At 38.1% G+C, this 12,690-nt stretch overlaps 2 protein-coding genes across 2 annotated transcripts; both read right to left on the bottom strand.

Moving 5' to 3' along the window:
- Positions 1 to 2,196: 2,196 nt before the first annotated feature.
- Positions 2,197 to 7,724, bottom strand: dimt1l (DIM1 dimethyladenosine transferase 1-like (S. cerevisiae)). The gene is made up of 12 exons (XM_037776981.1): positions 7,524 to 7,724; positions 6,214 to 6,287; positions 5,974 to 6,060; positions 5,314 to 5,375; positions 5,111 to 5,204; positions 4,979 to 5,028; positions 4,755 to 4,878; positions 4,528 to 4,620; positions 4,373 to 4,437; positions 3,625 to 3,688; positions 3,404 to 3,510; positions 2,197 to 3,289 (listed from the first exon to the last, which is right to left on the bottom strand). Exons 1-12 carry the CDS (start codon positions 7,579 to 7,581, stop codon positions 3,247 to 3,249), a joined length of 921 nt encoding a protein of 306 aa, XP_037632909.1. The 5' UTR covers positions 7,582 to 7,724; the 3' UTR covers positions 2,197 to 3,246.
- Positions 7,725 to 7,783: 59 nt separating this feature from the next.
- cenph (centromere protein H) lies at positions 7,784 to 12,338 on the bottom strand. Its single transcript, XM_037776982.1, has 10 exons — positions 12,122 to 12,338; positions 10,634 to 10,774; positions 10,466 to 10,521; positions 10,337 to 10,382; positions 10,154 to 10,222; positions 9,980 to 10,036; positions 9,826 to 9,889; positions 8,911 to 8,962; positions 8,640 to 8,800; positions 7,784 to 7,960 (listed from the first exon to the last, which is right to left on the bottom strand). The coding sequence occupies exons 2-10, from the start codon at positions 10,753 to 10,755 to the stop codon at positions 7,868 to 7,870; spliced, it is 720 nt and encodes a 239-aa protein (XP_037632910.1). The 5' UTR covers positions 10,756 to 10,774; positions 12,122 to 12,338; the 3' UTR covers positions 7,784 to 7,867.
- Positions 12,339 to 12,690: the final 352 nt, after the last annotated feature.

Below are 12,690 nucleotides of genomic sequence, written 5' to 3'. Positions count from 1 at the left end.
CCGACTGTGGAAACTTCACACTGGACTTCAAGCAACTAGGATTCTGTGCCTTTCCACTCTTCCTCCAGACGCTGGGACCTTGATTTCCAAATGAAATGCAAAATTTACTTTCATCTGAAAAGAGGACTTTGGACCACTGAGCACTGGTCCAGTTCTTCTTCTCCCTACCCCAGGTAAGATGCTTCTGACGTTCTCTCTGGTTCAGGAGTGGCTTGATACTTGGAATGCGACAGCTTAGCCCATTTACTGAAGACGTCTGTATGTGGTGGCTCTTGATGCACAGCCTCAGTCCACTCCTTGTGAAGCTCTCCCAAGTTCTTGAATCAGCTTTGCTTGACAATCTTCTCAAGGCTGCGGTCATCCCTGTTGCTTGTGCATCTTTTCCTACCACACTTTTCCCTTCCAGTCAACTTTCCGCAAATATGCTTTGATACAGCGCTCTGGGAACAGCCAGCCCTTTCAGCAATGACCTTCTGTGGCTTACCCTCCTTGTGAAGGGTGTCAATGATCGTCTTCTGGGCAACTGTCAAGTCAGCAGCCTTCCCCATGATTGTGGTTGTGTGTACTGAACTAGACCGAGATATACACGGTATTTATTCTGTATGAATAGTAATTTACTCAAACTCGAAATTAAATATTCTAATATTTTGAGATACCTTTTTCTTTCCTTTTTGAGCTGTAGGCTGTAATTATCGAAATTAAAATGAAAAAATGCTTGAAACATTTTAGTTTACGTGTAATGAGTCTAGAATAGGGGTGGAACGGTTCACAAAATTCACGGTTCGGTTCATATCACGGTTTTGGGGTCACGGTGTTCAGTTCGGTTCGGTACATTTAGGAGGAGGATTCTGATTTCAACATGCTTTTAATTTATTTGGCAAAAATAAGTTAAATGTTTGCCTTAACAAAAGTATGGCTTACATAAGAAACATAAACACTTCTTCATTGTCAAATCTTAATTGAAAGAAAAGGTCTTCTACATTAATTAGTTCAAACAAACAATGCAGCTTTGTTATTTTCATATAAATATGACGTAATTATAGACTAAGGCCATCAACATAAAATGAATCATAAGCTCAACCACAACTATACTAAAAAAAAAAAAAAAAAGAACAGTAACATATATCTCAATTCCCTGATTATCAGCTCTTGATTGAAAGATTAGTTTTTCCACTCAAAAAGTGCAGTTTTTGGAGGAATATGGTTGGATTTCTGTGCCACTGTGTTATTTAAAAATAATTAATAAATATAAAACACATTACAGGGATAGTGCTGTTGCCCCTCTCGAGTTCCCAATCTGTCACTGCTTGTGTCAGTGCATCAGAGAGACTTTTTCCGATAAAATGTTTCAACATACTATACCTTTTTTATCATTCAATTTTTTGACAAACTATACTATGACTTTTTATTTTTTCGACATACTGAACTATGACTTTTTAAATCTTTTTTTTTTAATGATTTTCGACATGATGCGTCATTTTTTTTTTAGGATTTTCGACATGCCGCAACATGACTTTCTTTTTTAAAATTTTCGACATCGAAAATCTTTTTTTTTTAATGATTTTCGACATGACGCGACATGACTTTCTTTTTTATGATTTTCGACATGATGCGAAATTACTTTTTTTAATATGACAAAACATTTTTTTAATGATTTTCGACATGCTGCGACATGACTTTTTTTTTTTTTTTTTACATTTTCGACATGATTTTTTTTAATGATTTTCGACATGACTTTTTTTTTAAAGATTTTCAACATGACTTTTTTTTTGCAGTAATTAACTATTAAGTGTTCTGTTGTATTGTAACCACTATGGAAACATTATGTCATTATTCATCGCCTTTTTCCTATCGTTCAATGATTCAATGCAGTTATTATATCGCCCCCTACCCCCTAGTTGTAGTTCATTACAATACAACAGAGAATATTTGCTACTTTTCTGACTCATATTATTGTAAATTGAATATCTTTGGGTTTTGCACAGTTGCTTGGTCAAATCACGCTATCTGAACACATCACCTTGGGCTCTGGGAAATTGAGATGGGTATTATTAAAATGTTTTGACTATATTTTTTCTTTTACAAAATGATTAATTACAAAAATACAAATGACTTGATAAAGAAGTGATAAGTGGTTTTAGCCTTAGTCTGCAGTACCATTTAGTCAGATGGTGTTCGCACAGAACAAGAAAAGGCTGACTTGTGGACAATCTGAATTTATTTTAAGGAGACTGCACACACAAAAATCTACATTTGTTAAATATTTACTTTTTCCACAAGAAAGTCATTTTGACATAAAAATTGTAGATTATTTTTCCATTAGAATAATCATCCATTACAGATTATTTTAAAAGAGTTAGAAACACTCACACACGGGGAGGCCCTGTTCAGATCTGGTACATGCGTCCTGAGTTCCGATGCTCTGCACGAAGCCGACACCCACCCGCCCGCCCGCTCTCATTCCCGGCTCTCTGAAGCTATTTTCTGGCAAAGGCCGGCGACACGGAGGTCCCCGAGGACCGCCGGTACAATAACCTTATATTTCGAAGAGTAAGTGGCAGCAAATCATCTGATGTCAGAGGAGAGATGAGGAGTTTTGTTGTGAAACTATTTTTTGAACTGAGTCATGTTGGTTTTTGAAAAAGCTGACTTTTCAGAATGAAACGGATCACTTATTAGTATCCGTATTTAGTAGTGTACCGGAATTCAGGAATATGTAGGATATTCTACTGATATTCATGTAATATTACGTCACAACGTCTGCTGTATTAGCCATGTGTTTACTACGTGTCTATTTGCATATAGAGTGGGGAAGTGAGATCGGATCACTCAAGACGTATGTGGAGACGCATTCTAATGCCAGGTGTGAACAGACGTACTTAAAGCTGTCCACTTGTGATCCGATCACTCAGGACGCATGTTAATGCCAGGTCTGAAAAGGGCTTGACAGGTCCTCACACAACCAAGAGGGCTTATACAGCTTCCATCTGCCAAAAGCTGCCCATGCGTGCCCAAGGACACTTTATCTATACTCATAAGGTTAAAATACCACACTCAATATGAGCTCTTCAAGTGTATCCTCCAATATTCTTTGTACATTTCATCCAACTATTTCAGCATTTGAAATCCAGGTCCTCCAAACAAAGCTCCAGAAGAGAAAAGATCAGTCAGAAAATGTATTTCTCATGTGACCGCTAACTCCCCCCATGAGAGTATAGCCCTGTTCTGCTCACTTCCCAATGCCATTTAAGAGAAGTGGATCCCTGCAGAGTTGAAGGCATGAAGCAGCCTGAGGATGAAGAAAACTCTCTTAATTAAAACAGATCAAAACAGAAACTTTATTTTAGTAGATTATTTTGGAAAAAAGGGTTGAAAATAAATAAGTAGCAGATGTTCAACTTACACCATGAAGTCATCAATGTCCATGGTCCTGGCTCTCTTCTCACTGAATTCAACCTCCTGCAAAACGCTCTCAATCTTCTTGGTGATGCTGAAGTCTTCTGGGACTTCCTGTGAGGATGGAGCACGAGACTTTAGATTCAAAGTGGCTGAGGAGTGACCTTAAAAGTGCAGTTTTAAAACACTTGAGAGTCCAACATAGCTGAAAACTGCGCTATGACTCACCACATTGTGAACAGAGCAGTGGATTCTGTAGTTCTTTTCCAGCAGCTGTTCTACGGCAGTGGACCTGAAAATTATAAATCAACATGATCTGTTTTTTCCCTCCACACGCTTTTTTGACAAAACAGACTTGGACTATGTATAACCGCATCGTTAAGGCAGACGATCTGGGATATTCTTATTCTATTCTGCTAGATTATCTGGGAAGCATCATGTTTATTTACTTTACATGGAGCTAAAATTAATACACAAGCCCCGAGGGGAAGGGGCGGGTTTAGACGGAGCTCCTGAGGCGATGCTACTTTCAAATTATACTAGCTTTCCAACATCGTTGACACTCTTTAAGTTTGCAGCGTTATTTAGCCTCCTTTGCAACAAGCTAATATGACATGGTTGGTACCAATGGATTCCTTAGGTTATCTAGTTTCATATGATGTCGGTATCTCCACTCGAGTTTTAAACAAACAGAACATTCCCCCGGGTGCTCTCAGTGTCATCTAGACCACATCTCCCATTCATTGTCTATGGAACACTTCCACACTTTATACCCTATCACTAGTTTGAGTTTTAGCACTCTAGTTTTTGGATTTAGGAGAAGGTTGTTCATGTTTACTAATATTTTCAGAACAGTCTTAGACCATAGGAACAACATGTATGAATTTTGAAAATGGGCATAGTTCCCCTTTAAGCCCTGTAACGTGAACGTAGCCTTGGATTAGGGAAGCAGTGTGTGCAGTAAGCAGGTACTTACTTGAAAGATGCATTGAGGGTTTTGTTTTTTCTTACAAAGGCTATTCTGACCAGGCCATCCCACTCCTTTATAGGAGAAAAGAAAACACAACGTTAAATATCTACAACTTACAACTCATTGTTACAGCATTAACTATTAAAAGAGTCAAACCTCACCTGGAAGTTAACTGGAGGAGGAGGATTTTTCGGTTCTATCCTGACAACACTTGACTCCACTTTTGGAGGAGGACGGAAATTATTCTTCCCCACCTGATCAAGGAGAAAACATCAACACTGAGACACCAGAAAAACCTTGATGGGAGTAAACCATCTAAAGACACTGTCATGATGTTTCTAGAGAGTCGCTGTTAGCATGTTAGACAAACATCAGAGAGCACACTGACCTTCATGAGATGGTCGACACGAGCCAGTAGTTGTGTGTTGATGGACAGTCTGCAGTACAGCTTGTCTCCAGGTGGGGCGACAAGTCGCATGGCAAACTCTCTCTGGAACATCAACACGGCACACCTGAGCAAAAGTAAAAGACAAAAGAGTTGCTAAATGCTCAACGTGGACGGACAAAGAACACGGTTAAAAACTTTGAGTGGGTTTCCAGGTGTTTTTTTACCTGAAGAAAGGTCGATGCAGGAGGAGCTTGAACACAAACGGTGACGAAATCTGCACAAATAAGAAAAGTGAGGATTGAGATAAATGTATTGAATGACACTGAATCAACTGTGTGGAGGAAACATGTCTTTACCTGGTAAGGTAAATTAGCCACACACACGTCAAAGAAAGGCAGATCCGTTTTTAGTACGTCACCGACTAATATTTGAAGTTTGGTCTGCATGGGTCTGTTGGAAAACACAACATCCTTTTTCTTACATCATGTATTCACGTTTTATTTAACTGCAGATCTTTTGCAAATATATGTGGTGGCAGAGTGCTGCTGTCTCCACTCACGTGCACTGTACTCTTTTCTGAAGTTCAGCCACTAGTCTGCAGTCCAACTCACAGGCCACCACCTGCAGAAACAGCAATTTCTGTTATGACTGAACAGTGACGACCAATTATTTTACTGTAAAACACACACCGATCACAACAGAAGAAGGTGAATGAGAAATGTAAGCTGGACATAATCGCTAAAAAAGGACAGACCAACAGGTCAATTAGTGACATGTTTAACTTTCTAAGGATTTGAATACATTGGATTGTACATAAAGCTAATAAGGAGCTATACTGGAGTGGTAAAGTTCTCAAACTAAAGAAATCAAAAATCATGCAAGACAATATTTTCATGAGGTATGGGTTAAAAAAAACTAATAACCCTGGCAACACAGCTAGATTTTGACCAATTAAAACACCATTACTCTGATATGTAAACTCTTCTGTGTGTTTAAAATGCTTTAAAAGGTGTAAACAAGTGCATGCTACAAACTCAGGACAAGGACAGCAAAATCATGTTTAAAAAGTCACATTGAAGTAACACATTATATCCTCATCTTGACAATTATTAAATGCAATACTAAGAGTCACATGTGATATCTCCACTTGTTTATTTAGAGTTTTTTTTGTCAACATCAGCACAAAAGCAAGAATGAAAACACTTCTTGATGCTCTCACCTTCTTGGCTTTTTCCAGCAATTTCACCGTCATGTTACCAGTACCAGGTCCCACCTCCAGAACCACATCTGTCGGCCTCAGGGCAGCCTGAAAAACATCAGTCACAACCATGGTTTAGGAGCACTGTTCATCATGATCATCTGTGTTTACAGTCTTTGTTTACAGGGTTGCTTGTGTATCTGTGTCACAAATGAACTGTACATTAACCTCTCAGTACCAGAGTGCACCAGTGCAGCGTACCTTCTCAATGATCCCATTGACAACCAGTGGATTCTTCAGGATGTGCTGACCGATGCCGGTGTTGAACATGATCCCTGCAGCAGACAGGATTAGGACACTTTATGATGGGCTTGTGGGATGTTAGTGAGTAAAGTATAATGTAATTCCATTAAAAAGTTTTGTACCAGGAGTCAGAATATCCTAAAATGTTTATGTATATGTAGTGAAACCTGGGATCTGAAAAGTTGTTTTTGTACACTACGATAATATTGTATCCTCGATTCAAGACACAACCAATACAGAAAACAAAACTTAGCCAAAGCCATACTTATTCAACTAGACACCTGATGAGCAATAGTTTTGACATTAAGATTCAAGATTCACTTTATTGTCATTTCACTGAGTATTTGCATACACAGAAGGAAACTAAATATTGTTTCTCCCAGCTCCTGTCAGTGCATTAAAAAGGATAGAATAGATAATGATCTTATACTGAACTAGAGCTTTTACTCTTGTGTGTTATATTCTATTTTAGCTTTCTATCCTAGTTTTATCATTAGCTTGTTTTTATTTTTAAATTTGTAATGTTTTTATAACTGTTTTAATTATGTATTAATGTTATTTTGCACTTTGTCGCAATGTTCTTGAATGTTTGTGTAAAGCACTTTGAATTGCCCTGTTGCTGAAATGTGCTATACAAATAAAGCTGCCTTGCCTAGAATAAATAAGTATTAAAATGAACAATACCTAAAAATAAAAAGTAAAATAAGTAAACGTTTCAGACAATTTCACACAATTTGCAGTCGTGATTAGCAGAAAGTGCATTTATGTCCATAGTAAAGTGCTGTTTGCACTACTGTGACAAAACTTGTCTTTGACAGGTGACCAGCTTTAAACACTGTTTCTGTGTTAATGCTGGGGGGTTGGGTGTGTGTGTGTGTGGAGGGGACACAGTCCATTAACTGATTATTTGGTGGACACTTTATATGCCGAAATATCCACAAGAACCTCGACAATTCAATAATGACCTTAAACAATGCGGTGTATGTGTGTGCCGTTTGCAGGTCAGTCGAGAAACGTTAAATAACGATTTTCTGAATGAGGTCTGGCGTCTCACAGAACTTAATTACTCAGGTAAACAAATGTTAACAGAGGCGACAACTACGTTACAATTCCCATTAGTGTGTGATCTTTAACACTGGCATGAGTTGAAACAGCTCAATATTATGTGTTGTAGTGATATGATGATCAACATTAAAGCCCATTTTAGTCACAAGATGACATGAAGTGATGTTTGCTATCATGAGCTGACCTCTTCCTCTGAGACATACCTTGGTTTTTCACCTCTTGGTGCTGCCTGCTTTTCTTCTCCGACCTGATCTTCGGCATTTTTACTTGGTTTGATTCCGGTTATAGATCCAGAAATACAATAATTATTCGATATATCTGCCTGGACGCAGTAAACACGTGTAGCCTCCTCTTCTTCTTCTTCTTCTTCTTCGCTGACAGGATGTTGCAGCAGGTTTAACACATTCCCTGTTTCGCCCTCTAGTGGTAGCTGGACGTCATATAAACCCGTTTTACAAATTGATCATAATACTAGTGGTTTTATTGATTATTTATTTGACAATACAACACAGAAATATATAAATATGAGATAAATTGATTTGTGATTTTAGTCAGAGATGGGAAATTCCTCCAGCGTCATGGCGATGTCTCGAAGTTTGGGATCATCCAGCCAGTTGACTTTACAGGCCAAGAGGATGCCCTGAAGAGAAACACTTACGTTAATACACCACCTACACACATTCAGTCATTGTAGGCATTAACCATTTTTCAACACATTGTACAGACACATGGTGTATTTTTCTTTTAAAAAGGGACTGTTTGTAAGAATCAGAAATGCTTGTTGACAGCGACACCTGTGGCCGTTAAGACAACGAAAGTCAGTGTCTGGATTGCGCTTGTGCTCGCTCTAAATAGACATGAACGAGCATCGCTCAAAACGGTGAAGTGACACACGTCAGCTCAAACCACAATATCACTCTATATTTCACCTGCTTGGCAGTAATGTCAGCTGACCAGACGAAGGTCTCTCCATGAATCACTGCTGATCCTCGTGTTGGCTTTTCCTGCTTCAGCCTCCCGACAGCGGCCGGAGGGCCGAGCAAGCAGGCAGAGGAGCAGAGTACAACAGAGACTCCGGCCCTGGAGACCAAAGCTACAGTCTCCCCCGCGACCTCCGACCGCGGCCAACACTGTTTTGCAAGACGGGCTTCACTAGATAGAACTTTGAGGTTTTGGTGCTTCCGTGTAGTTTGTGTTGGAGTCTTGTCTGAACAGCGTAGCCACACGCGAGCGCGCATGGGACACCGACCCGGATTGATTTATACGTGTAAGAAGTTACAAACAGTCCCTTTAACACAATTCCTGTACGATGTATTTACCCTGAGGACGTCCTGTGTCATGATGGTAATCTTTTTGTATTTCTCCATGTTCATCTGGCCTTTCTCCACCATAGCTTTGTACTTCTCTGTATCTGGGTGCTCTTTCTTGGACATCAACTCTTCCATCTCTTTCAATTTCTCATGTGTGAGCCGCTTCATCTCTACACACAAAAAAAGTAATACGTCAACAAACTGGATCGTGGAAAAACTAAATCAGAATGTAGTTGTACCTTTTCGTTATAAGCCATATATATATATATGCAGTACATACCAAGCCTCTTCTTCTGTATTTCTGTGATTTCATCTTGAAGAACTCTTGACTCCTGTTAACAAAACATAAGGGAATCTGGTTCAGAACTAATTCAATTTCACAGAACACTATGATGTATAAAATCATACTTTCAGGTCAATCTTTATTTTGATAAATAAAGGGAAAAAAACTCAGAGATCAGCCTCTGTTGAGTTTACTTGAGTGTATGTTTATATATAAATCTGATACCATAGAGTCAAGCATCAAAACTTACACACCCCTTCTCTACTAAACTGTTTTGAACAACAAGGTTGTAAAGAGGGACATTTACAACTCCTCTCAGCTATAGTGTCTGCAATACCAGACGGAACAAGTTTTCTCTCCCCTACATATCTCAAGAAGTTGAGACACCTCAAGGTCTTCTTAATCTCTGTGATTTGACAGCCTGAACCTGTTTTTAAAGTCATGCACCTTGGCAGAGGTCTGTGCTCTCCGAGTGCCATTCTACTGACAACTTGCAAAGAAGCATTGGCGATCGGCAGTAGGAGTCAATCGCTCCTCACAAATCTGAACAATAATTGTAAACAAATCTATATTAATAGCTCATCCAGCACATAGTGCTATTAATATTATTTATTGAGTATATATATTATAATATAGTGACAGTTTCTCCGGGAAACCAGTTTGATGCTGATGGTTGGCGGTGGTGGTATTTACAACCTACTAAAATTATTTTAACAAAACAAATATTGCTTTAGAAATGTGAGTCTGCAGACAGCAGCAAAACAACATAAAGCACAAACACAGTGGCATTTCATCTGATGTCAAAGCACAGTTATAAAACTATTTTATATATACACAATTGTTTTAAACATTGTAATATCATCGCAGACAAACACTAAATATATATACATGGTGGATAATGAGGCTGCTTACTTGCTGAAGTTGTTTTGTTTGTGAACAAAGAGCCATGCAGCGGTCATTCACAGCTTGCAGGGCACTGAGAAAAACACAAGTGTATGACACAATCATCAAAATGATCAAAAATAAATGTATGTCAGTTGGTTCAAAATGTTGTGCATTGACTTACACTGCCTCTGAATCACTCTGTTTCAGTTTTTCTCCAATAGCGTGCCACATCTGCATTCTGAAAGACAAGTTAAATCAATGGATGGTCAAAGTTAACCGCTTCTGTATTATACATCTATATATATATTATATAGTGGAGAAATCATTCATCAGAAAGGATAAGGCAGCGGTTTACCTGTGCAGTGTCAATGTGCTGTTAAAATTATTTGTCTTGACTCTTTCCAGCTCACTGACACAATCTGACCTGCAACGTTTAATTAAAATTATAAGTTATCAATATACATTTTGAAATCAACTCTAATCTTACATTTGGTTTAAACTCTATATCAACATCAATAGCCTAATTTCAAATACTCACAAGTCTCTCTCAGTTTCATGTATGCTGCATGATTGCTTACTTTTTCCTGTTAGAGAAAATATTATTAATCCTTTGTTTATGCACTTAATGAAAATTCAATATGATGGGAAAATATACAAAATGATATACCTGCTTGGAGCTGTACTGCCATCTCAAAGCATTGGTTGGACATCTGTTGTTTTATTCTAAAAACAGTAATTTCAACAATTGTAAAGATTGTAATCATTGTTTTATAACGAGAGGTAATGTGGATGGAACATTAAAATAGAGGTGTTAAAGCAGATGTGGAGGGAGAACCTCAGCATGTCTGCAGGCGAGGTATCTTTCTGTCCAGTGGAGTTGTCAGGAGCAGGACCATCATTCATTGCCACAGCCTCCACTATGTGGCTGAGGTTCCCAGCGTTGTCAGATGGGTCCATCACAAAACAGTGAAGGTGTCTGGAAGGACAAATCAACTCAGATGTGTCAGATCACCTGGGTTTGATCCAAGGAGCTTAACCAATTTAGTATTGTTGTCAGGATTGGAAATTAACTTTTTGTCCACCTGCCACTGTGGCTGTTGGATTACAAAATCTAGCAGCCACTCAATAGATTACCATTGTTTTTTTTTTTGCCTGGTGAGTGATGCAAATCTAGCAGCCACTTGCATATTGTACAATCATTTGGCTGGTGGCTGGTGCTAATTTCCAACCCTGATTGTTGTTGACACAAAAGAATGAATTACTACTCCTGGGCTACTGAATTTTTCTAATGTATTAAACTAATGTTGCTTAAACTACAAGCAAAAGCATCCAGGGGAAAGACATTGAATATTAAATGAAAGCAAAGTTTAGGCTAAAGCTGATTCTTACTTCAAGATCAGTATGAAAAGGCTAACACACCATGAGGAAATGTAATTGTGAGAAACTAATGAGCTAGTGAAGTCTATATGAAAGGCAACAGTGACTCAATGAATTGTCCAGCAGGACTTTTTTTGTAAGTAACGAAAAAAAAACATAATCTGCAAAGTAGGTGGTAATTATAGCTGTCACACATACAATAGTGAAGTAAAAAGTAAAATGTTTCCCTCTGGTGAAGTGGAAGTATAAAGTAGCAGAAGAAAATAGCCTACTCAAGTAACGTTAATAAGAATACCAGTACCTATTAAAAAATTGTACTTAAAGGGTCCCATATTGTAAAAAATGAGATTTTCATGTCTTTTATATTATAAAGCAGGTTTAAGTCCTATATAAATACTGTTAAACTATCAAAACGCTCAATATACGGAGAAACACACACAGCCCGTATTCAGAAATTGTGCGATTGAAACAAGCCATTAGGATTTCTGTCCATTTGTGATGTCACAAATATAAATTATATAGACCATTACACTGTTTTAAATGTAAACATTCTAAATGTGTCCCAGTTTATTTCCTGTTGCAGTATATGTGAATGTCATCAGCTGACAGGAAGTAAACCTGGAGCCAAACTGTTGCCTAGCAACGCAATTCCGTTGCAATTCCCCACGATATGCACTAAAACGGAGCGTTTCAGACAGAGGGTGAATACAGGTATATCTAGGCAGGCAGTATGATGAAAATAAAGTGGGTTTTTTTTAACATTACAGCATGTAAACATGTTCTAGTAGAAACATAAAATACAAGTATGATCCTGAAAATGAGCATAATATGGGACCTTTAAGGTACAACACCTGGGTGCCCACCTCAGATAATCCATTACAACACAAACATGTAACGCTGCAAATGCAGGAGTCAAAGTCAACATCTCTTTGTGGACACATCTTACCTTGTTCGATTGAGGTTACTACGACTGTTGATTACAACTTTAACAAGACGTTTACAAATACTTCCAGCGGCGGTCACATACGAAGCCTTGTTTTCCTCAATACAACTCTACACTTGCCTTTTTTATCAAAGTTAACGCATGGATGTTTAAATCTGTCTCTGGCTTTGTTTACATCCGGTTTCAGATCGAAATCCCGCCAGGAAGTGACGTCTTCTTCTTCTTATTCCTCCTCCTCCTTCTCCTCTTCTTATTCTTTGGTGTTTATTGGCGGCTGGCAAACCCGCTTATAGGTGCATTACCGCCACCTACTGGACTGGAGTGTGGAGCAGGAGATTGGCAGGAAAAAAATAAAAATAAAATAACATAAAATATAAAGAAATTATTATTATTATTATTATTATTATTATTATTATTATTATTATTATTAATAGATTTATTATTATTTATTTATCTATTTTTTGGATAACATGTTTTTCCTGTATCTATACTGACTTATTTCATATTAATATTAGGTTTGTTAACTTTCTTTGTACCGAAAATGTTATTATTGGGGACGTTTGTGAATGTTT

Source organism: Sebastes umbrosus, chromosome 8 (assembly GCF_015220745.1).
Source record: "Sebastes umbrosus isolate fSebUmb1 chromosome 8, fSebUmb1.pri, whole genome shotgun sequence".
Lineage (NCBI taxonomy): Eukaryota > Metazoa > Chordata > Actinopteri > Perciformes > Sebastidae > Sebastes > Sebastes umbrosus.
This window is presented reverse-complemented; position numbering and strand designations above follow the sequence as displayed.

Bases quoted from the DNA above. Each gene is read 5' to 3' on its own strand.
- dimt1l (XM_037776981.1), bottom strand. From the start codon at position 7,581: ATGCCGAAGATCAGGTCGGAGAAGAAAAGCAGGCAGCACCAAGAGGTG. The intron at 4,621-4,754 runs GTCAGTGTGCTC...CTCCTTGATCAG, and splicing joins GTGTCGACCATCTCATGAAG to GTGGGGAAGAATAATTTCCG. The intron at 3,511-3,624 runs GTGAGTCATAGC...CCATCCTCACAG, and splicing joins ACTGCTCTGTTCACAATGTG to GAAGTCCCAGAAGACTTCAG.
- cenph (XM_037776982.1), bottom strand. From the start codon at position 10,755: ATGGACCCATCTGACAACGCTGGGAACCTCAGCCACATAGTGGAGGCT. The intron at 10,223-10,336 runs GTGAGTATTTGA...TAAACGTTGCAG, and splicing joins CATGAAACTGAGAGAGACTT to GTCAGATTGTGTCAGTGAGC. The intron at 10,037-10,153 runs GTAAACCGCTGC...CTTGTCTTTCAG, and splicing joins AGCACATTGACACTGCACAG to AATGCAGATGTGGCACGCTA.